The sequence below is a fragment of the Thunnus thynnus genome, chromosome 9, assembly GCF_963924715.1.
Source record: "Thunnus thynnus chromosome 9, fThuThy2.1, whole genome shotgun sequence".
Taxonomy (NCBI): Eukaryota; Metazoa; Chordata; class Actinopteri; order Scombriformes; family Scombridae; genus Thunnus; species Thunnus thynnus.
In genome coordinates this window covers 30,237,643-30,262,971 of record NC_089525.1, presented here as the reverse complement: position 1 = coordinate 30,262,971, position 25,329 = coordinate 30,237,643, and the positions used below count along the sequence as shown (strand labels likewise).

The following is a 25,329-nucleotide window of genomic DNA, read 5'->3' as shown; positions in this document are numbered from 1 at the left end:
TGTGTGTGTGTGTGTATCACCCTAGTTTATCTTTCTTTAAAAACATTTTTCAGTCATACATATGCAACATTTTCCATCACATTCATTTATGGCAAACCTCTTCCCATGTTATTCTTCTCATTTTGTTTTATTCCCTTACTTTTACCTCATGTTACATATACTACAAATATAAATATATCTTCACATCTAGAAGAAACAAAAATATGTCTGTCTATTTACTATCTACTCCTCCCTCAATTTCTACTACATGATTATATCTTGTAAATGACATATTGATGTTTTTTTTAAGGCATATAGTATATCTATCTAGTGCAACTTGAATGAGTGTATACATTTGTAATCTGGAAGGTCCCAGACAGTATAAAATCCTTTCATCCTGTATTGGTGCTGTGCTCTACCTGCTACTTACACAGACAGAATTTAAATGTGTCGAGTCATTTAACGGATCCAGCACATATCTACGGCCAAGAAGTAAAGTTTATCGAGAATGAAACCAAGATACCCTGCACCTCAGGCAACAAATCCACTAAAAAACATTGCAATCTAGATATTGCATATTACCCAGTCAACATTTAAATCCTTGTTTTGCCTGGATGTGAAAACCAGTCTACTGTTGCTCCGTCTGTAAGTGACCACCAGAGGGCGACCTGACACCACAGTGTGTCTGCCACTAATTCCTTCCAACCAAAGCCAGCCCAATCTCATTATAGCCAATACCTTTGACATTTGAAAATGGCTGGCAAGTTTATTCCCATGTACACTTCAAGTTTGTCATGCTATTGCAGGTCCATTTCCATCCCTCCCAACCCTCCCCACCCCTAATATCATAACAGTCAGTGCCCATACCTGCACTGTTACTGTGACATTTACACTTAATAAGGCAGCAGTCCACTCCGCATAACTGATGGATTACAAGCTGTCCTCGGTATCAGTTCAATCACTTCTTTTCACAGGAGATTAGAAAGCTCGGGCGAACAAAACAGACCCGGGTTGATTGCTCCCGTTTGGTTTTTATCTACTGGTTCTGCTGCCAGTGTGAGCAACCACAGAACAAACATCATCATGCTGTTCAAAACCTCCGCCCGTCACGCCACAGCCTCACACAAACACATGAAAGCACGATGGGAAATGTGGCAACTGGAACGATATCAAAGCCTGCAAGCCTCCCCAGTTGAAGCGAAGGAACAGCTAATGTTTCCTTATAATTGGCTGGCTTTATGATGCTAATGCACCGAGGACAGCCTTTCAGAGTAATGCGGAGACTGGAAATCACTGTCTCTCTGCGCTCTATTTCCATCCCAGTCCAATCTAGCGCAGGCCGGTCAACCAGTCAGGATTGTTGTAGGAAGGTGGAGATTATGTTTCACTGGGATTATGTACTGGTGAGCAACATCCGTACTCATTTCTCTCTCTTCCTCTCACCCTTCCACCTTCAAAGGGAATTTAATAATCAAATAATTTACAGACTAATAACTGTGACTTTTATTTTGAGGAGTGGTAAATCTAGGTGTGTGTGTGTGTGTGTGTGTGTGTGTGAGGAAGGTGGAGAGTGTTAGTGGGGGGAGGTTGCAGATGAAGCCGGTTAATCTGTCCTGAATTAGAGCGATCCCAGATTATTCCCAGAGGTCATACAGGCCCTGAGCCATTTTCACAGACTCAGCACAGTAACACACCTTTAATCTATTCTGTTACACTCTATTGTTTCGCCTTGATTTTTTTTTTTTTTTTTCCTCTTCAGTGGAGCAGAAACACCCAGAAATCCAGTTAATGTGTCATAATGTGAGAGGCTAATTTGGCTGAGGATGAAGTATCGGCGTGTGTGTGTGTGTGTGTGTGCAAACTTATATAACATATATTTTATGTATGTACGTGCATACATTTGTTTTTATGTATTTATTATTTGAATTAACTTTTTATTCATTTTTTAAAATTATGCAATTAGGTGAGAATAAAAAGTGTTTGTATGAAAGTTTTTCATTTTTATGCTTATTTATTTATTATTATTTATTTATTGAACAAATTCATGTATAGTTGTATTGTGTAGTTGTATATGTATAGTCAAATAAGTATAAAGTTGACTGAAAAAATCCTAATTCAGGGATTTTTGACAGTTCTAAATAGCATACAGGATTATAGAGTTTTTATTAATGAATCTGGGAGTGATTGAACGTCATACTTACATGATAAAAGCGAAAGAGTTAAATAATGCAGAACTTCATAAATAAATAGTATATATAAAAACATAATTTGTGTTTTTATATCAAGAGACAACTGAGATTATGTATTAAAGTGTGAAGCTGCGGTCAAAGGTCAAGGCAAAGCTTCAGCTGAGCTAACAAGCAGGATGAAGACCTCCCTGGGTTTTAAAGGGTCAAAGGTCACCCCATAACAAGCTGTCAAACTGCCCAGATCTTCGGAGCAGGTTTATATGTAAGCTGCGTCAGGCTGAAGCAGCTACTGTATGATGCTGATCCGGGATCAGTTTGGTCTCCTTCACAGGGATTTTCCTCCTTCGTGACGTAACATCAGGTCGACCCCTGTAAAGATAGAAAAACATAACTTTAGAAATTTATAAATACAAGTAATGATTTACTGATTTAGTTTCAGGTGTAAGCTGAGGGCTGTTCACATATGTTGATTACTAATGCTCAAACAGATGCACAAATTATAAACAAACTAAGAATGATAAGGGCAGGTCTGTACTTCAGAGGAACATTTGTACTTTTTACTTCTCTACGTTTTTGGCTGACTCACAACGACATCAAACCCTGAAAAGCTCTTTTTTGTGCAGATCCAGGGTATCTTTAGTTTTTTGCTGCAGCTGGGTGAAGAGAGAGGGTTTGAAGTGATGTTTTGGTTTCTGTGCCGCTGCAACCGACAGCAGCAGCAGAATTTAGATATCTGAGGCTGGTGGATGGAAATTCAATGATGCAAATGCTTTGATTTTTGAGGAGTTTTCTCCTGTAGATGATTGTGATTTGATTGAAGTGGCAGACAAAGTAAAAAAAGAGCAGGAGCTCTGTGAAGCTTGTGTATGTTAGAATAGGAGAATATGCCCAACAATGCTGCTCTGCACCATACTAATGTCACATTGCAGGCCCGTGCACCCTAAAAAGTAATGACCACAGATGAATAGACGCATTGGCCCTTGGCTAGCAGGTTGACCCTTTGGATGAGTGGTTAGCGCAGTCCTCTGTGGTCTGGGAGACTGCAGAAGTGGGATGATTAGACTGTGAGGGACCTGGAAGGCTGAAGCGCAGAAGCATGAGGGAGCTGGTAGGTGGGCTGAAGCACGACTGTGATTCCCGAAGGTAACGTCACGATGCACGATCTACATAGTAAGGACCATGGATGACTAGGCGCGCTGGCCCTTTGCTAGCAGGTTGATCCTTTGGCTGAGTGGTTGGTGCAGTATAAATTATATTCATTATATAAATTATATTCCTTCTGATAACTGCCCTGATTCATTGATCCCTTACTTGCACTTAATTTGTGTGTTTTTTGTTTTCGACTTTTGCGAACCTGGAAATAAGATCACACCTTGATTTGCCCAAATTAGGACTCTGCCATCACTTGCCGTCCCCCGAGGGTCGCTCTCTGCAGGTTTTTGTTTCTTTTTGGCAGTTAATGAGCCGCTCTTCCTCTTTTTCACACTCAGAGGAGCAAAATTGATGACCCCTGCTGTACAGGAGGAGCAGTAGGTGGAGTGCAGCAGAGAAAAGCCTTGAGTTTGTGGATAATGGAAAGCCTTTGCTAGCAGCGTTTGTGGATGGAAGTGGTGTGTTCATCAAAGCAGAGTCTGGGAGTTTTGAAGGGTGCAGGGGCAAAGAGCATGCCAACCGAATTCAATTACATTCTCTCTCTCTCTCTCTCTCTCTCTCTCTCTCTTCATAGAGCGCTCATTTCAGTGACTTTGTGGACGAACTGACGGAGTATAAGACCAAGAATGTCCTCGCCATACCTATCATGAACGGTAAAGATATGGTGGCCGTCATGATGGCCATCAACAAGTTGGACGAGCCGCACTTCTCTGCCAAGGATGAGGAGGTAACATTCAACACTGTCTGTCCTGGAAATTCACCCTCAGCCCCATTCGTTTTAGTGATTCATATGAACAAAACATGTCCCACCTCAGATTTCATGTGTTTGCCCTTTACTTACTCCTGTCAAGGTCTATGTCACTTCTCCAAACTCTCAGCTGGCTGCTTGACTGAACAGTGATCCAGCACAATTAAACTCAGTCTGCTAAACAATATTAGTCTGTTATAAAAGCCACATAAAACTGTATGACAGATGCAGCTTCTTGCTGCACTACAAGTCATATTGCTGCACAAATATAAAGCCCTCCAAATCGTAAACAACGGGACTAATCCTTTAACTTTATGAAAGCGGAAATGAGAACATTTTTCAGCCAAGGGAGGTCTGTCAGAGAACATTTGGAGAAAGAGATTTACAGTGGGTGCAAAGGGTCCACGGTGCTGAAAGAGGCATGAGGAAAGGATAAAGTGAAAAATCACTGCCAGTTCTGTCCTAAAACAAACAATAAAAATGTGATGTGAAAGGTCAGTCGGATGTATCAGTTGTAAAAATGATTAGTAATGAAAGTGTGAACTCACATTACATGACACTTATTTTGGATTCTGTTGATTTTGGATAGTCTCAGACACTGCTTAGCAAAAGTTGTAGACCTCCACTGTAGTTGCCTGAATGTGAGTTATATCACCTGAAAGCCCTCTGTAGAATACAGTCTAATCACAGAAGAGAAATTATGCAGAAATGATTCTATGTCAAGGAAAAGGAGACAAATTTAAACATTTTTGGTTGACAAACACTCAAAATGCCATTTGAAAAATGTGACACTGCTCTAACTGTTGGCATGAAGATAAAACTTACCAATAAGAGTGAATATTGCAATGGTCATCACTGGGCTTTTGCTAAGAAATAAGTTATGTTTTGAAGACGACAGCACATGCATTTCTCAGCTGAAAGTGTCATTTTCTTCCAGACCCTGAACAAGTACCTGAACTTTGCTAACCTGGTCCTGAGAGTTTTCCACCTGAGCTACCTGCACAACTGTGAGACCAGGAGGGGACAGGTGAGGCTGCAGAGCATGCATATCATTCCATTAGCTTTGCTCCTTTTTAAGATTTACTTTATTTATTCTCAGAATTGAATCAACACAGCACAAAAAGGTGCAGGGATCCACATTTTCTGAACTGTGATCACATGGAAACATTTAATTGGATTATGTTGTAAAAGGACAAACTTTTAAAACAAGTAAGAGAAATGACAATGAGATAGGAAGAGAAATTCTAAGTTCTGTAGTATGTTTTAAACTGTTAAACTGTATTGTATTGTATTCTTTTCTGGTCACCCCGTCCTCACAAGAAAAAAATGACAGTATAGGTTTGAAATTCAGGCCGGCAAAGACGACCTATAGTTACGTTTGAGTGACAGACGCCATCTAGTGACCGTAGTGAGTATAACCCAGAGAAGTGATGCAGTTCAGAAGACGTCAATATAAGGTGACAGTTTTCCTTATTAGGAGTAAGCCCCCAGGAAGTGTGGTGGGCTTAGAAGCCAATTTGACATAGTGTAGTGGCCAAATTGTGGAATTACCACTTCCTGGTCCGCCTTTGGCCCAAAAAGCATTTTTCCTTCACATAGTCACGGGAAAAGGAGCGGCTGGAATACAGTGGGTACGTTTTTTTGAGCATTACAACCCCCACAGAATGACTTGTTACACTATCAGAATTTGATCCATTTGGGCTGATAACATTTTGGAAAGTCTAGAAGAGCTGCAAGATTTAATCAATTTATCCCATTCAAGTTAGCAGAAGGCTAAACTGGAAGTTAGCCGGCTTGGCTGGCAGAAGTCTCTGGTGCGTATGCCCTATGAGCACTTTGGGCCCAGAGATCATGCGAGGTATGCGTTCATTCATGTAATTTCATTACAGCAGGAAGTGACTTTTTTGGCTTCATGCACCACTGAGCAACTTTCATAGGAATGAACTGGAACCCGCCTCCCACACTGTATCCAGTTCTCTTAACACGTCCATGATGGCAGATTGGGTGGATGGCTAGATAGATGACAAAAAGTGGACTTAGCTGTGGGGGTCTGCTGTTTTCCTCCTGTTTCCAAGTGTCACGTTTCCAACGATGATTGTCATGGTGTGTGGTTGCCATGAAAACGAAGGTTGCGTAACTTTAAGGTAGTAGAAACCACGTTTCAAGTTATCATTTTCACCCAGACCATAATGTTTCCCACAGTGTTGTCACACCATTAAAACATAATTATTTTTTAACATTGATTTGTAACAGTTTTGGAAAGCAGCATATTACGCTCCTATGGATCAATCTATGTGGTGGTTTAATGGTGAGGATGTGTTGTTTCTGGTGCAGGTGCTGCTGTGGTCGGCCAGCAAAGTGTTTGAAGAGCTGACAGACATAGAGAGGCAGTTCCACAAGGCCTTGTACACAGTCAGAGCTTTCCTCAACTGTGACCGCTACTCTGTGGGTCTGCTGGACATGACCAAGACAAAGGTGGGTTACCATAGATACACACTCAGAGCTGGGGATAAACTGGAAAACATACAAAGCAGGAAGAACCAAGAAGGATTTTTACCACAAGAGAGGGTGCACAAGTTCAGATGCTTATCTTTCAATGAAGTTGCTATTTAATTCTTTAAACCATTTTTCATGGTTGAACATAAGAAGATAAAGTAGCAAAAGAGCAGAATGAAAACTTTTAATCAGTTATCAGACATGACTGTAGACCTTCAATGGAAAAGATGAAGCAAAATTATACTGTATTTGAGCCAGACAGAAATGAGCCATACATTGGTGAATATTTTTATCTTAAATTTCAATCCAATCACTAATGGACATCCTTTTCAAAGAAGCTTTGAAATGCATTAATCATCCTATAATCTATGGGAATCTATGTATAATCTAAGTACACCTCTTAATATATAATTAAGGTCTCTCAAATCTTTAAATTTAATACCCCAAATGTCTCCTAACTTCTGAAATACATACATTTTAAACAAAAACTTCAGTTTTAACAGCAGACTGAGAAGCATAAGAAACATTGAAGGTTTCTAAATAATCATATTACTTTGTTTTTCTGTTATCTCATAAAATTACTGATTTCTTGCCAAATCCACATTAATATCTGTATAAAAAAAATTAATGGGACTTTTTTAAAAGCTGCAGCAAAAGTGCATTTGTCATGAACACAAATACTGGGCAGTTAGTAGGAGACACACAGACCACCAATGGCTAAATTGACCAAAATAACATGACCATGCCTTGTTTCTTTACACATTGCTGCTTTTCTACCAATTTAATCTTTGTTGAGTTTTGATGTGATCTGTCTCTTAGTTTTTTCTCCTCTTGTTTTGGGAAGAGACACTTTCAGAAACTCCTTTGGGTTTTTTTTTTTTGTCTCATTCCCACAATTTCTCTGCCTTGATTTAATTTTCTTTTGCTGTCACCCCCTGTGTCAATAAAAGAAGTAATACTTAAAACCAGCTTCTGATCACAATTTTACTACCCCTGTGTATTTGCGATAACTAACACATTGTCATAAATACAACTTATTGGCTGTGTCTGTCACCTAATTACAAGCAGCTGCCAGTTGATTCCTAACACCTGCTATCTGAGAACAAACACATGCTGTCTGCCTGCACAGATGGCTGTCTGGTAACAATACTGGATTTCATGAATAAAGCACTTAAGAATAAACAAAACTAGTAGCTCAACTTTTGAGTCCATGTTTTTGGATGAACAGTGCACTTTGTGGAGAGACAGTACAAAAGATATTGGACGCTCCTAAGAGGCTGCTGCAAATTAGCATTTTGAAGCAGAATGGTGCTGTTGGATGTAACCTACAGTAGACAGTAAGTGCATCTAAATAATGAGACAACAGAAGCAGCTTTATTAGCTGTCTTGTGCAACTTTAAATCTTTTAAATCTCTGTGTGTGTGTATGTAGGAGTTCTTTGATCTGTGGCCCGTTCTGATGGGAGAAGTTCCACCGTATGATGGACCCAAAACACCTGATGGCAGGGTAAGAAAATATTGACCATACAACTACTCCTGCTCAATCTAGTACTGCTCCTAAAGTAACTGTTTTACATATAACTATGCTATCATCAGATCAATATTCCCCTTTGTGCATTTCAACATTTTTCCAAAATATGAAAAACGTTCCTGCTGAGCATTTATGATTATCCTCTAGTGCCGCCCCTTAAGATAAACTTTTAATTTGTATTCATATTATCATCTCCTGGCACAATTCTGAGAACAACTACAATAATCAGTGTGTTGTTTTGTTCTCTCTGTTTTAAGACATTTATATTGTGGGATGTACTGTAGTGAACAACGCAGCTTCAAGGCCTTGTTGAGTGAATAGATTTTCAGTCTTGTTTGGATTAAACTGAGATCAAAATACCTGTATGTATGTAAAAATGTAAAATATATTTACAGTAACAGAGAAAATTACTGAAATAAGTTGTTGCTACTACCTCTATTACTGCCCCTTGCATTGACATTACTACAGTACTACTGAGCCTACTCACACAGATGTTATTGATATCTACTGACTGTTTATCCTGATTGAACAAAGTACTTTACACAAATAAGACTCACTGGGCTCAAGAAATTGTGAATATTTATGAAAACTAAATAATCTTTGCTGCACAGTCTTAAGAGTATGTGTCTTAACAGTGCAACAGAGTACAATAAGTGTCCTGTTTTTAAAAGGAGCAATGTATTTTTTATTGAATATCTACTCCACAAGTGTTCTCTCTCATCTTTATGTTGTGTGTTTCTCAAGGAAATCGTCTTCTACAAGATCATCGACTACATTCTTCACGGCAAAGAGGACATCAAAGTCATACCGTGAGTCATAAGCGTGATCTAGTTTGTGGTGTTTGGAGGGTAAACACAGACATGTCAACAGAGAGATAACGGTACACTAATGCAGCGTTTTCCTCCTTGGCAAACCAAACATGATCGACATTTGATTTAATAAAAAATTGGGGGGTTTTTTTGTTTTTTTTGTTTTTAACAAGGTAAACGTCCATGACATTGTGATCTTCTGTTTTCTTGTCTCTTATCCAACATTGCTGCTCTTGTAAATATTAATAACCGCTGTCCAAACATTTCACTGCAGAATAATCCTGACAATCTCTCCTGTGTGAACTGAAACTTGTTTATGCATTATTTATTTTTATTGATTTTTAAACATTTATTTAACATGGCGTAGTCAGAGTGATTTAAACATTCAGTAGCTAAGTGTAGTTGACATAATCATTTTGTTTTCCTGATGATGATGATGATTTTATGCTTGTCATGTTCTGTTAATCCTCAGGACTCCTCCTGCAGATCACTGGGCGCTGATCAGCGGTTTGCCGACCTACGTAGCAGAGAGCGGACTGGTTAGTATCTGTTTTTTCTTTAGAGTTCCTGTCATCTTCCTTTTTTACATGCACATAAAGATTTAAAAAGAAAAAAATAGATGAGAACAATCCTTGTTGAAACTACTTCCTGTTTACAGTTTTGTATCTTTTCCACACAGCCCTTTGCAAATCATACCTAAACATTTCTCTCACTTTTTTTTGCCCTGAGCGTATCATTTGCATTATGTGCTCATTTCACACCAAAGGTTGAATATTTTTAACATAGTTGCTGTGGTATATTTACTCTTCCTGTTGCCATGAAAAAGCTGAGCAGCTCAGTTCTTGTGGAAGTTTCTGACCACTGATGAATTCACCTCTTAAATCCACTTCAGTAATTAAGATGAGATGCAGATACAGACGAGCAAATTGGCTGTAAGATGATTGTTAAGCTGGAAATTAATTTATATTCAGCATTTCAGCTTTACAAATAGTTTCCTACATTTGTGTTCACAGTAGGTATATTTCAGGCCTTCTCTACTCACTAACATACGACACACACGAGCCCAACAAACTGTCAGCAGATGAATATTTCTGTTTCATGTCATGGCACTAACAACATTGGTTCAGGTGTGTCAGGAGAGGCTCTAAGAAAACTCTACTGCTGCGAGATTGGAATTATAAACTTCAAAGTGGCTTTAGGTTGACATTGAGTTGACTTCTGCTTCATGTTATTAAAAGTAGCATGTACAGGAAGTTTCCATGCGTCATCATTAAGTCAGTATTAATGGCAATCAATACTGTTTTTAAGCAGATCTCTCCTCAATGTATAACTTCTCTGTTTACCAGAAATATTCTCGAAGATATCTGTGAGGAAGGTGCAAACGCTCTAGATCAGACCAAATAAGGTCAAGAAGTAGTCAGATTGAAATTGTAGGCATCTGGTTGTCACATTTACATTCGGATCTACTGAATGACACTCAAGTAGGTCACACGATAAACTTTTGAAGGTGTTAAACATGTTACCTTTCTGCTTGGCAACCTTGGAGCCCAAACATGTACTGTATGAATTAAAGTGCAAATGAAAAATGAAATATAGCCGCAAGCAGAAACTGTCCGGGTCCAAGCAGATTGCGAGCATTTGGATGCTTGTTCAGCTTAATATGACCTCAATAAGCACTTGAAAACATAATACATGCATGAATTGCTACAGTGGCCACCTGGGGATTTGAACCCTGGACCATTCACTCACTCCCAGAGAAGGTGACTTCACTGACTGCACCGCTGGAGAGACACAATGGTGCCAAACACCTTCTCACAACTTGAGGCAATGACATCACATGTGCAAACTGGGACATTTCTGTCTGTTTAAACTTCACAACAATTTAGCTGTTGGGGATAAAACTCTGAAAAAAAAATCACACATCAACCTGCTTTTCTCAAGTGTATTGTCAAATATTTTGGTGAAATTAGTTTGGCCAGTGAGCAGGTTGAATACAAAGATCAGCAGCTCTTCTCAACAGGAAATGATAAACTCAAAGTATAGTAACAACAACCTGTCTGACAATAAGGCAGAAGATACAAGGCAGCGTTCTTTTCACAGCAGATTTGATCGAACAATTGGAGCCGAAATCAAGACACGAGGTCTGTTTGGGACTTAAAATATCAGCTTGAGAAATTTTAATTATAAACTCAGCTGTGTTGTTCTGATCATATCCAATAAAGTACAAACTGTGTCTGCAGGGAATTAAACAAGTCTTACAGTGAGGAGATCAGCAAAAGACAAAAAAAGAAAATTGCTCTAGGATGATGATGATAAAAAGTTGTATTCCTAATAATTAATAATAATAATAAATCAACAGTGAACATTTAGTTAACCAGGTTCCTACAATTAACCATCTGCATAATTACCAAAACCAAATAATCTCATATCTAATAACTAAAACTGATGATTTGTTTTATGGAGCTTGTTCGTATTACATGACATGTTAGAAAGCACCACGTTTATTTTAAATCTTGGATAAAAGGCAAAAAGTGCAGTTCATATTCCTGGCTAGCTGATTACTGAAGCCAGTCATTCCTGCTTAGATCATTTTCACTCTCCAGGAACAAAATTATATGTTATGATAATCTATATGTTCTGTAAACAATCACTATTTTACAACCAAGCCAAAAATTTTAAAGTTTGCAACAATTTATCCAGAAATAATCCACAAATGCTCTCATGTTGTAGTAATATTATAGAAAAGTTGCTGTAAATTTAGTTATTCTTTGATGAAATAATTTAAGGAAGCAGTATGTACAGATGATTTATGCCAGCTGATGTTGACTAAAACTACTGTTACTGTAACTTTATTTAAATATTCCTTGTCCATTTTATTTTAGCATATATTGTTCCATATTCTATGGTGAGATTAAGGGTCATGAGATCATGATTTGATCCTTTCTGCTATATTGTTAGTCATGTGACAGCCCATCTTTGTGTGTACTCAAAGTCGAGTGTAAATACAGCTTATGGAGGCAAAAGTTTATAAAATCCAGCATCAGTTGTGTGATTGAATAAATGTGGCTTAAAAACTTAAAGTTCAGAGCAGAAATCCTCCTCCTCATCTCTCACTGAGACTTTCAGACAACAACTTTCTTTTCTGGTGTGCAGGAGTCCATGTAACACCAATGTCCTTTTTTTAAAGTATCTCTCTTTCAAAATATCTTCTTTGGAAGCTATGGGTGGTCAGACGAGCAGAACGCCATTAGGCCTTATTACACAGTTGTCAGTGTGCACACCATTGTGGAAAATGAAGTGCTCAGCCACACGCTGCTATGATGTATAATTGTAATTTTTTCAGCCATTGTAATTAATCACAGTGTGCTTTTCCCCCAAACCGCTGAGCCTGCCTCAGCTCATCTATCTATCCCTTCTGCTTTATCCCGTCTGTCCTCCTCCTGTCCTGTCCTTTCATTGTCTTTGGCGCTTGTCATTTTTCAACTGTACGTCATCTTTCCCCCCTCGTCGTCTTCTTTTTTCCTCTTCTACATCTCGTAGAAGGTGAAAACTTCATTTCCGCCACCTTTCCTTTTCATAAATTGATATAAAAAGACATGTGAGATTGACACTGAAGGTTATTGATATGACAGAAGGAGGTTTTAAATGGATTCACTGTGGGGCAATAAAACTTTGTCAGCTGCTGCAAATTACATATGAACATGTGGTGCTTCGAGCCAAAAAGCTGAGTTTTTTCATGTGAGAAGATGTCTTCCTCTTTATCCTGTTTTATTCTTGTACCTTCCAGACCTGAAGGCCTCTTATTTCTGTAATGTCCATCTTTACAGATCGCTCAAATCTCTTCTCGTTTCCCTTTTTCAACAGATCTGTAACATCATGAACGCTGGTGAGGATGAATTTTTCCAATTCCAGGTAAGATGGCGGCAACTTTTTATTTTATTTTTTTTGTAATTCTAACCGGGTGAGATATTCTACTTTTTCAAGGCCTGGATAAGAGACGCATCAATGAACAAAAAGTTGTTAAGATGCTGCGTGAAGAATGGATAAAAACAAAATAAAAATCAATAAGACAACAGTTTAAATTACCAGGTAGAACATCAAGTCTAATCTGCGGTACGCTCTTAAAATTACCTGAGACAAAAGTCCATCAGTTTAATCTGTTTGTTGCTGATTCCTGCTTGTTGTAAGTAGCAGCTGTAGCTTCTCTATGATAAATGTACAAGTAAAAGCAGTCAGGCTTCCTCTCCAATACAAATAACTTTCTGAGAAGTAAGGCTTTATAGCTGACTGTGTTTCGAGTTTGCAGTGAAAAGCTGAAGGTTGTATGTTGAAGAGGTTTCATGGTTGATTACTGAGAAGGTAGAGTGGCTGAAAGTGTTGAAAAGTAAAAATAAACTTTAGTTTTCTGACATGGTTGTCAATATGTCTCCATCCTCTATCGATGTGGATACAAAACATTGTTTTAAAATTGATGAATTGCCAGAAAACTCTGACTCCATACTAGGGGTGTGCCTGAATACAAATACATTATTCTGCAATAGTGCAATAGCTAATAGTGGGTTTTATACAAATATTTGTTTCATACAAGTATTTTAAAAATTATTTGTTTTTGAGAAGAAAAGAAAAAAACATGTCAAATACCAGTTTACGGGTCGGTTGCATCGTTATCTCAGTCTCTCTCCTCTGCTCCACTGTTACATATATCAGTCCCAATGGACTCTCCATAACCTGTTGTTCCCCTTCTCCTTTCCATAAAGTTAGGTTGTAAAACATAGGCAATAAATGAAAAGTGCAAAGCAATAATCTCCTTTGAAGTTGTACTACACATTATACGGTGTGCTGTCTCTGTGTTATGGGTGTATAAATAGGTAGAATGAGGTGATGAGTAAAGTTTTAGCTCAGTAATCAGCACAGTCATCTATGATCTGGGAGACTCCAGTTGGAGACCCGATGTGGGGTCCTCCTTCGTAAGGTAGTTTTATTCATGAACACTTATTGTAACACTTTAATTTTCTAAAATTAAAAGCGTAATAAATACAAAAACAGGATTTTTAAGCCTCTTTCCACTTTTATTCGAATACAAAATACAAATAATTTTGCTGCCTCAACAAATACAGATACAAATACAAATACTGGGCTCTCTGCACATCCCTACTCCATACTGCAATATATTTACAAATGATCAACTGTAAGATAAATAGTTGAAATATACATTTATGTTTATTTATTTGGCACATTTGTCCAAAGCAAATCATCCACAAACATTATCACACAAAGAGTATCACAGTATTTTGATTCATGTATTATTTCTTCATTATTCATTACATTATTTCTTCTTAAACATTAATATATCCTGGAAAGAATAGATTCAGTAACGCCCAGCTTCATGCATCTTAGTACCAGTTGTTGCTCGAGTGTTCAGTAACATAAGAGCCATTTTGCTCATTATCTGCAATCAGATTTTTATGTAAAGCTGATAGATGATAGCAGTATACATTCAGATTATAGTGATTATAATATGTTTGAGCCTTCACTCTTGCGATGTGGCTAAAAATGGAGCTGAGAGTGTGTGTATATATATGTGGAAATAATGTCTGAAAAAATTAACTTGGCTATAAAATGACTTTTCATGTATCATAAGAGACCACCAGGGCACACTCATAAAGAAAGAATCTGCCATATAGTCCTAAGTGAATAAATGATATGCCTCACATTCTCTGCTCTCCTTTAGTTTAAATTAGTTTCCAGGGGGCTTCAAAGCTCCCATTATGTTTATCTATATTATACTCATTTTCCTGATTCAGGGGTAGCCACTCTGTCCCTGCACATACATTGATCCTGCTTCAGTACTGCTGACAATTAGAGTCTAGATGTTAACGGGGAAATGAACCATTATATTCTTACAGTTTGATCTCAAGTCTTTCATTCTGCGATGACGTGTTGTAATTTATCTCGTGTGCCGACTAACGTCCTCCAAACCTGTCTCATCTCTATGTCTGCTTCATTCAGTTGTTCCCCGTAGTAAGATTATTGTAGTAAAAGCAACCTGAGACTGTTTAAAATTTTATAATTTAACTAGGAAGTCTCATAGTCTCATTATCTCTCTTACATGGGAGATCTGGCTAAATGGCTGTAAAATAGGTGTCAAAAAGATACATAAAAATTAAAAAAAACATAATTTACAACAGTCACATCCAACACAACAAAACAGGATCTGAGAAATATGAATGGGGATAACACTCAACTATTTAAAACAATAACATTCCTCATGAAACATGTTTTCATGTGATGCTTGAATGTCCGATATGAAGTTTATCTATCCCAGGATGTATAATATGATAATGCAGTTTTACCAAGTTCAGGAATATTGTTCAATTAGATGATCTGGTCTGAAATCTGTTAGAAACAACAGAAAGCATTTCACAAAGGTAACCAAGAAGTTTACCAATGATGGCCTTAAAAAAAAGAAAGGTACATCTGAATCTTTGAGGTCCATCCAGTTAACCTGTATAAATTAACAATGATGAGCTCTTGTTCAAGTGTTCAATATAAAATGCAGATATGAATGACAGACAGTGTCAAGCTTACAAAATAGTGAGTCTGATGCCTTCATATACAGTGTGTCACTATAATTGGTTCGTTTTACTCAAAACGCAACATTCTGGTCCATCTGTGACTGTAGATATGTATCTGTGTTTCCTCTTCTTGGTATATTTCTTTCTGCATGACAGTGCAATTGTACATTTCCTCTTAAAAAAGGCCTCCAAACTTTGTCTCTTTGATATTTTTAGAGCTTCTGCTCTTCTTCTGTTTTCCTCTTTTGCAGTTGCTGTACGCCTTGCTCTTTCAACTGTGTTTGTATAAAATTGCACCATATAGATGAACTTTTAAGGGGAGATTTAGATCACTGAATCATCACCCAATCTCCATTTAACTGCTCTAAATAACTCGGCTTGATCGGCCAGATATCCATGACGATATGACGAAGATTTTTGTTCTTCTACATGATGGTTTTTGTTAATCTACATCATTTTCCAGTGAAGGATTAATTTTTTTTCTTTCATCTAATTCCTTGTAATTCTTGATAGATAAACCAAGCAAATCCTGTTTATATATATTTATATTTTCTAAACCTTCCTACGTGGTGACGAAGCTAAAGTGCAGCATTAGCTCACCAAACATCCTTTTTAAAAAAAAAATGAGACTCCAACAACTGCTGCAGCAGTATGTTCAGGAGCAGTGAGCAGGTGAATTATTGATTCATTTTGCATTTCCTCTGAATGTAGAGGGACATGTAACACTTCTAAAGTGATGAAAAAATTGTCTGTAAAAAGATTTGTAATATTAGAAACCCCGTTATCATTCCCAAAGAAAGCCTTCATCTTACTGTCTCCAACATATCAAAGTAACAATGCAGACTATCATTTATAGTAATTCACTTTTTGTGTTTGTGCACACAGAAAGAGCCTCTGGACGACTCCGGCTGGACCATTAAGAACGTCTTGTCTATGCCAATCGTCAACAAGAAAGAAGAGATAGTGGGTGTGGCCACGTTCTATAACAGGAAGGATGGGAAACCCTTTGATGAAATGGACGAGACACTGATGGAGGTACTGGATGTGTGTGTGTGTGTGACAGCACTGAGTCATTGGTTTATAAATACACGCAAGCCATTCAGAGCATCTGCATTATTTAATCACTGGGCCTGGAGGCTTTTTACTGAAGTTCCTCTATCTGCCTCGCTGCTCAGAAGTCAGTTAAAATACACAACAGGTGTCACGAAGAGGTGGAGCAGGTGGACCCGAATGCAGGACGCAGAAGCAGCAGGAACTGAAGAATAACTCTTTTTTATTCAGGATATGTGCAGGCAAAGCAAAATAAAAACAAAATAGATGATCCAACCAAGTCTAAACTCGAAAACAGGACTTCGGTACAGCTGACGAGGGGATGAGGCGCAGGTGGATAGATGGGCAGAGAAGCTCAGGTGAGGAGAATGAGGTGATAATACAGGAGAACAGGAGAGGAGCTAATTGGCTGGGGAAAACACAAGGAGCAGGGCAGGGCTAACAAGGCTGATGCAGGGCAGGTGTTGAGGGAAAAAGCAAGAACACAGGAGTAAAAAACACAGAGCAAACAAAACCCAGAAAACACAATAAGTAAGCTCAAGGAAGCCTTAAATGCCAGCAGGCCAAATACAAACAAAATCACTCTGAGCTACAGAGCTAAGCAGGCTACAGGATAATCTAGAGTGACGTACTAACTATTGAAGTTCAAAAAATTGTTCCTCCTAAAAAACTGACACATCACCACTCAAACCAGCCTGAAACACATTCACAAAACAATCTGGTCATTTAACAAACATTCTTATCTGAACCAGGTGAAGGTAAAAGTATTTCACTTCAGCTCTGTTTGCTCTTTTAATCGAGCACACGTCTTAATGAATTAGGCAGTTAAGTGTCTGGACAAAAGTTTAATGCAGCGAGCAACAGTATCTTAAGTGGTCCTTTTTTTTAATGTAATCAGCAACCTCTCTAATCTGTCCTTCTCCGACTCAGTCCGGCCTAAACAAACAGGGAGGAAAGTCCGAGGGCATCTGCTGGACTGGTGGAGAATGGCAACTAAAGGACACAGAGCCAGACTGTGACAACAGGACAGTTTGATCCTCAACCTGTCTTCCAAATTTAAGACTAGTTTCAGACTGCAGGCAAAGTGGCCCCAATCTGATTGTTTTTTTTTTGCTCATATATGGCTCAGATCTGTTTTTTCTGATTGGGCCTCTTTCATATGTGGTCCTATATCAGATACAGGTCTGATGTTTTTGCATTGCGACCTCAGTCTGAACAGTCATATCAGAATTCATCAGACTTTTATGTCACTCTAGATCGACTTTTGTCACAATTCTGCACTGGTGGGAGTCACTCAAAGTCATCCTCATACAGACAGAGGCTGAACTGAAAGGCGTCATAAAGGGCTAGTATAAGTATAGTATAATGAGATAAATGTTTTTTTTAACTGTGAATCATACAAATCTACTCTAGTGGAGTCCAAGAAAAAAAATATAAAGCTGGAAATTAGCATAATAGGTCACCTTTTAAGGAATTATTATTTGGTACGCATGCCACCATTAATCAGTGATTTATTCTGTATGTTTGTGCTTTCTCTCTCTTTCTCTCTCTCTCTCTCTCTCTCTCTCTCACGCAACCCCCCCCCCCCCCCCTCCCCCCCACACACTGTGTCCAGTCTCTGACCCAGTTCCTGGGCTGGTCGGTGCTGAACACTGACACCTACGACAAGATGAACAAGCTGGAGAACAGGAAGGACATCTTCCAGGACATGGTGATGTACCACGTCAAGTGTCGCAAGGATGAGATCCAGAACATTCTGGTTAGTAAAATGTGGGAAAAAAAGACGCTTTGCTCCCCAGAACATTAACAATATTATCCCCAGGGGTTTGATTAAATGGTTTTTTTAAGGCTCATACGAATACAAACTTCTGGATTTCTTTAAAGATAAAATTTTGTTTCATGTTTTATGTACGTTTTAATTCTACTAGAATATTCCAAACATTTTCAAAAATCAAGGATTTTAGTGTTTCTAACATAATTGTACTGTCTGCAGGCTGTGATAAAGCAATTACATCATCATGACTGTACTTTCTTTAATTGGTCACTTGAGTTTCCTAAAATATGCAAGTGAGTGTAAGTGACTACAGTGACAACAGGCAACATATATTATGTCCTGTTTGAATAAATGTAATGAGAATGTGTATTTCCTGATACAAAACGAGGTAATGGTGCATTAAAAAAAAAATCAATTTAGGGCACATTTGATGTTTAACTACAGTGGGGAATTATGGTAGAACAAAATTTAACCGATGCATAATACCGCCAGAGGGATCTACTTGAGTGACCTCCATCTACTTTTGGTCATATTAAATTTGATGTTTTATTGTCTACAAAAGGTAATTTGGCAAATTTAATACATTCTCCAGCCTTGTTCAGCGTAGGGGCTGTAGCATTTTGTTCAAATAAAATTAGAGAACACTCCAGGACAACAATAAGTGCTTCACAGATCAGACACAGATTTTATTTTAAATGAATGCAGAGCTGCATAGGAAATGTACCTCCCAGACCCCCAGCAAATTTAGTGGCTTTTTTTTAATCCCTTTTGGTTAGATGTTGGGGTTAAACAGAACAAAACTGGCCAGAAACCAGTCTGTGGATGTGGATGATATAAACAGGAGGTGAGCATCGTTTATAAGCTGAAATAAGCTGTCAGATTTTCTATGAGGTGATTTGTCAGCGGACAGGGAGAGAGACAGAGAGAATAAAAGCAGAGAGAAATGACCTGGTTTGACCTTTAGATCAAGAGTGGGTTGATTGATTGATGCTGAACCATTTCATCCAAGGTGAGCGTTGATGATGTGTGTTTCCCCCCAGAACACCAGAGAGAGATGGGGAAAGGAACCGGATGAGTGTGAGGAGGAGGAGCTCCAAGAGATTCTGGTAAAAAAACAAGAAAACATCAAACATGTTTCTCTAGAAATGAACTCAGTCTTGAAATATGAAACCATACTCCAAATAACAAAAAAAAAAAGATTTCCCCTAATGCAAAGGAAAAGAATTCTGCATAAGACAAAATTCACATAAAATCCAAACCAAGCCACAACAAAACGATTGCAAAAAAACCTCTTGAATGTTTTTCCGTCTTTGTCCACAGTCAGAAGTTTTGCCGGACGCTAGGAAATCTGAGATCTTAGAGTTTCACTTCTGCGACTTTGAACACAGTGAAATGGACCTGGTGAAGTGCGGCATCAGGATGTACTATGAACTGAAAGTGGTGGACAAGTTTCACGTTCCCAGAGAGGTGGGTGGTTTTCTTTGTTAGTTCATTTGTAAGTTAGTTTGGCTGCATGTTTTCCCATATAAACATCTCAAAGGGCTGGAATATCAACATAGATGAGATTCATTAGCATTAGCATTAGCAAAGAACCAAAAAATTCCCAGAAGCCATTGATAGTACAGGAGCAGGGTGTGGTTATTGGATTTGCCGCTGGTGAGTGAATGAAACTTTAAAAAAAAAGGACTGAAAGAGAGAAGATTCTGTGGAGGAAATCCAGGATAAAAAACACAGGAGGGTCTGGACATTGTGACAAAATATGACTACAGGAAATGTTTCCAGGAAGTGCTGGGACAAGTGTATCACATCTGAAGGAGAGTACTTTGAAGGGGATTAGAAAGATACTTCTGGAAGATTTGTAATGACAGATTTTTTTAATGATTCCAGGAATTCTTGAGTCCCCCCCCCCATCCTCTTGTATGTTATAAGACTGCACTTCACAAAGCTTTCCAAACCACCAGGCTTTTATTCTGATGCTGGTGCAGAGAGCAGAGTGACTGGTGTGTTCAGTCAGATGTGGGTCAAAGGACGGGTTCCCAGTCTTTCATTGTGTCTTAAAACAACAATCATGCTAATATGAAGCTTCAGCATCCAAATGAGTCAAATCAAGCAGATATCTTTCAACGTTACAGTCTTTTTAGTGCCAAAGTCTCTCTTTTTGTTACTATACTTCCACGAAAAGGGAATTTGATGCTAAAAAGACTGGAAATGTGTCAGATATCCACTTGATATGATTAACTCAGACTGCTGAAGGCCTCATATAAGCTTCAGATAAACTTTTAAATGCATTTTGGCACTACTTGACTTTTGCACTACTCGACTGTGTGTGGATTTTAGGCGTCATCACTTACATTGCAAGTGCATTTGAAGAGGATCTTTTTTTAGCCAGTATGAACAGGAGGAATGATTATAGCGAGGAAAACCTCTTTCACTGTTCAAACGGGCACCGGACTGTTGTTTTTAAGACAGAAAAATTGTGAACCTATCCTTTTAACGTCGATGCATGAGTGAAGAAACGTCAGTCAGCTATTGTACTGTGCTTGAAATGATACACTGTGTGTCCCAATCAGGGCTGCATTGAAATATAGTTGAAATCATTAGCACGACATTAAACTAGGACATTTTGCAATATGAGTATATATCATTTACGACAAATGGATGCAACATAACACATAAAATCATGCAGTTAATGTTCAAAGCCATTAACTGTCTTCCGCTGTCATGCATTATATGATACATATATTTAAATTTATGTGTAAGATAAAAGTTTAAATAATTAATTTAGTTAGTTTTTAATTACGGCTTGCCTACAATAAAAGAAATATGGCCAATAAAGACTTGTAGAATGATGTCATAAGATCATATCATCGCAATTTGACTCAGCTGAAAGTCCATAAACAATGAATTAATATAGCAAGAGAATGAAAATTGTGGGTTGGGATTGCAGAGCAAGTGTGCGGTAAGCTCGTATGGGTTTTTTGGAGGGTAATTAGTTAGTGAAAACATGCAGTACATTAGTCCAAAAATAAAGACTGATGTTGGTTTCTCTCTGATACTCAACCATGCATGTCTGTGTGCCTGTAGTCATTAGCGGTGGCTAATAATCGTCAAAATGCAGCTGTTTAGTTGGAATGATGAAGGAGTGTCTGTATTCGGCAGAGCTTTGTATTAGTTTTTTGTGTATGTTCAAGTTTTTAATTGTCATGGGAACATAACATAAAGTCAGTAAATTCTGTGTGTGTGTGTGTGATCTGCAGGCCCTGGTGAGGTTCGTCTACTCACTCAGTAAAGGCTACAGAAGGATCACCTACCACAACTGGAGACACGGATTCAACGTTGGACAGACCATGTTCACCCTGCTTATGGTCAGACACACACTAATGCACACACACACATACACACAAAAACACACACACTCCTCCTCAAGTAAACATCACTCCTCTGTGATTACTTGGGGGAGGCGTTAACCTCACCTCCTGCTGTTTTTCCTCCCTTTTTCTCCTCTTTCATCTTTCCTTTTCCTCTTCCATCTCTCAAAATAACAACCCCCTCCCCTCCCTCTTCTGCCTTCCTATCTGATTCTCTTCTTTCATGTCTTGTTGTCACCATCATCACCACCATGTAGTGTGTATGCGGTCATGCATGTCTGCATATATATATGTGTGTGTGTGTGTGTAAGTGAGAAAGGGGGGAGTCAACAAGAGAGATAATGAAGTGTGTCTGTAAACAAATAGCTACTCAGTTTTGCCTGAACTGGTCATTAATAAAACCAGTTTATGCATCCTCTACTGTTAAACCCTGACAACCAGTATATGTCTGCGTGTGTGTGTGTGTGTGCACGCTTTGAATTACTCAATGAAATTCTATGTGTACAATAGACACTATCAATAAATTGTCTCTCGTGTGTGTTTGTGTTTCTCAGACAGGTGATCTGAAGCGCTACTACACAGACCTGGAGTGTATGGCCATGGTGACCGCCGGCTTGTGTCACGATATCGACCACAGAGGAACCAACAACCTCTACCAGATGAAGTGAGTAATAGGAGGAGATGAGGAAGGGGAGGGTCATGTGTCAGCATGTCTTCTAATCAGCTGAAAGGTGACAGGTTTGATCCCCACACAGACTAACTGCAGAGCCCTACTGTGTGTCTAAATGACTAAAATATAAATGTGATTCTGTGTTATTGGTGAAGTTGTTTGTAGCCTGTGCTGTCTGGTGTGGCGGCAGCCAGCAATATTCAACACACATCTTATTTTGAAATAGTTTAGAAAAACAAGATCGTATTCAATATATCAGCAAGTTTGTTTTAAGGGAATATTGATTTTATTAGTCAGTTTTCTCAGCACTAAAATATGAGTAACTTTTTGTTTTTAGGCCAATGCTTTAACAATATTTTATATACTTTGTATTTCTATTATTATTATTTTTTTATTTGTGATTGAAATTATACTGTCGGTTGTTTCTGCATATTCTGAAAAAAATGACTTATCTTTTAAATGTTATTAAAGAGACAATTGAAATTGCTTTCAAATATAAGAATCAGTTTGAAAAAACTGAAAGTCATGACATAGTTACCTTCAGGTTTTTATAAATGAATTAACAGCCACTGATTGCTGTCATTTCTGACATGATGTACACTTTTACATTTTCAGATAACATGTTTGCATGTAACATGTATTTCAGTGCAACATACCCAATAAAATATCTAAGTGATGCCACCAGCTGATAGATGTTTACTACAGGAGCACAGTTTCAAACAAAATCTCAAAGTTTCACAGGAAGACTTTGAGTTCAAAAAGTTGCAACACGTTTACTGGCAAAGAAAACTGACATGACCCAATTTTTATGAAGATTAATTAAAATCATTTAGAAACTTCTTCACTTAGGAAATAAGACTGCTTAGTTATTCAGACTTTGTATAATTGCCCCCAAAAGTGACAGCCGTCACTCCTCCTGTGTGTGGACGAGCTGACCTCAGCTGTTTTTTGAAGGTACCGTCACTCACTGAGAGAGCATCAATGGGCTGATATTGACCAGATAACACCTCTGGCTGCTCTACTCCACCTGCTGATGGATGAGCTAATGAGAGCCGCCATTAGCCACAGACACTGCAAGCCAGGCCCACCCGTAGTTTAACATGCATGATTTATCACAGTGTAACCTCCCAACAATGCTGTTTGTGTGCATGTGTGTGTGTTGTTTTTTTTTTTACCCAGGTCTGGTAATCCTCTGGCAAAGCTTCATGGCTCTTCAATCCTGGAAAGACACCATCTGGAGTTTGGCAAGACTCTGCTGAGAGATGAAGTATACTGCAGTGCACACACACACACACACGTACATGCATAAAGGGGTGGACACATTGACACCTGAACACCTGTACAATGTAAAGCAACACAACAGTCCCACAATGAATATAAAGAAGTGAAGGCCCACCCATCCCTCACATCACTTCTGTTGGGAAAATAAGATTATGGTTAATAAAATTAAATTAAAATCACTATTATGTTTCCAGCATTCAATAAAGTATCCCATGATGCTTTACCATCGGCTTGTGGGAACTGCAGCTGTTGTTAAATTACACTGTTGAGTACAGTAGCAGAATCTGATCAGAAAACCTTAGAAACATGTTGTAGCTTTCTGTGCTCTGTATCTTTTTCCAGTGTATCAGCCTTGTCACACATTTTCTCTTTCACATCAAATGAGGGCTGTTGTAGTCTTCTCTTTGCTCTTTGTGTTTGTTTGGCAAAACCGTTTTGAGATCACATCTGCTGGATTAAAGCCTCAAACATGATACTATATCTTAGGATGGCCAATCAGGGCCAGCCTCTCCTACACACACGCACATGGCCATTTTTAAACTACGTGGTGTACCTTTATTTTGAAAAGTCATTCTTGTTCTTCTCTTCGTCTTCGTCTTTCAGTCACTGAACATTTACCAGAATCTGAACCGTCGTCAGCACGACCTCGTCATCCACCTCATGGACATCGCCATCATCGCCACTGACCTGGCTCTCTACTTCAAGTCAGTATAACAATACATGAACACAGCTATTTATTGATCAAACAAACTGTGACTAAATCTGTCTATTCATCATTTCTGTGCTTGAAATGCCATTTTGGCCAGGTGTGCTCATAGGCTAATGGTTAAGACACACACAATATAACTGGTTTGATTCTGGCTGGCTCCCATGTTTCTCGTCTTTCTCTACAATGTCAACTATCAAATACAGAAAAAATGACAAAAAATCCCTTTGAAAAACAACTGTGACACTCTTATTGATCATTTCATTTGTTTTAATTTGAGTTTTTAGATATAAACACTCACAATTTACTAAGTGACTGTAATTTACCACTGAAAAAGTGGATTATCCAGGAAGGAATACACAAAAACAGACAAAACTGAATGAGAGAGTAAAGACATCGCTCCTACCTTCATTATTAGAAACACCTCCTGAAGTCTGTAAAGCACATGAGAGACAGACGGACAGTTAGCAGACAGACAGATAAGAGGAATAGGTACTGGAACGCCGTTTTGTTTCTGTGCAGGAAGAGGACGATGTTCCAGAAGATCGTGGACCAGTCCAAGACCTACGAGAACTGGAATGACTGGACCAAGTACATGATGCTGGAGACTACGCGCAAAGAGATTGTCATGTAGGCGCAAACACTCATAATGGCAGCTACTATACCAACATATGTACATGCACACAGTCATCTAAATCCTGTATCGTCTTTGTAGGGCCATGATGATGACCGCTTGTGACCTCTCTGCCATCGCCAAACCATGGGAGGTCCAGAGCAAGGTACGCACAAGGTCCTTTTTCATACTTCACAGCTGTAGAAGTAAAACGTCTCTCCGGCTTCACTAACATCCAGCCGTTCACAGTAATAAGACACAGGCTCCAGGAGTGACTCTTTGAGAGGGGAACCAATGATAAAGTAGACAGAGAATGACATTTTGTCAGCGCTACCATTTCTCTCAGCAGCGTTCAGCAGTGACTCCTGACGGCCTCATGCATCAAAAGC

At 38.6% G+C, this 25,329-nt stretch overlaps 1 protein-coding gene across 2 annotated transcripts in view; it reads left to right on the top strand.

Moving 5' to 3' along the window:
* pde6a (phosphodiesterase 6A, cGMP-specific, rod, alpha) overlaps positions 1–25,329 on the top strand; it is a 36,939-nt gene that overhangs the window by 3,040 nt on the left and 8,570 nt on the right. Inside the window, exons 4-20 of one of the 2 annotated variants that reach the window (XM_067600016.1) lie at positions 3,895–4,047; positions 5,006–5,095; positions 6,403–6,543; positions 7,996–8,070; positions 8,839–8,903; positions 9,376–9,442; positions 12,768–12,815; positions 16,364–16,513; positions 18,144–18,287; positions 19,343–19,408; positions 19,623–19,769; positions 21,560–21,667; positions 22,225–22,334; positions 23,520–23,607; positions 24,225–24,325; positions 24,850–24,957; positions 25,043–25,106. In XM_067600016.1, the coding sequence (XP_067456117.1) occupies positions 3,895–4,047; positions 5,006–5,095; positions 6,403–6,543; positions 7,996–8,070; positions 8,839–8,903; positions 9,376–9,442; positions 12,768–12,815; positions 16,364–16,513; positions 18,144–18,287; positions 19,343–19,408; positions 19,623–19,769; positions 21,560–21,667; positions 22,225–22,334; positions 23,520–23,607; positions 24,225–24,325; positions 24,850–24,957; positions 25,043–25,106 (1,725 nt within the window). Of the gene's footprint in view, positions 1–3,894; positions 4,048–5,005; positions 5,096–6,402; positions 6,544–7,644; positions 7,902–7,995; positions 8,071–8,838; positions 8,904–9,375; positions 9,443–12,767; positions 12,816–16,363; positions 16,514–18,143; positions 18,288–19,342; positions 19,409–19,622; positions 19,770–21,559; positions 21,668–22,224; positions 22,335–23,519; positions 23,608–24,224; positions 24,326–24,849; positions 24,958–25,042; positions 25,107–25,329 lie in introns of those variants that run through there. The other variant, XM_067600017.1, reaches the window with a different exon arrangement.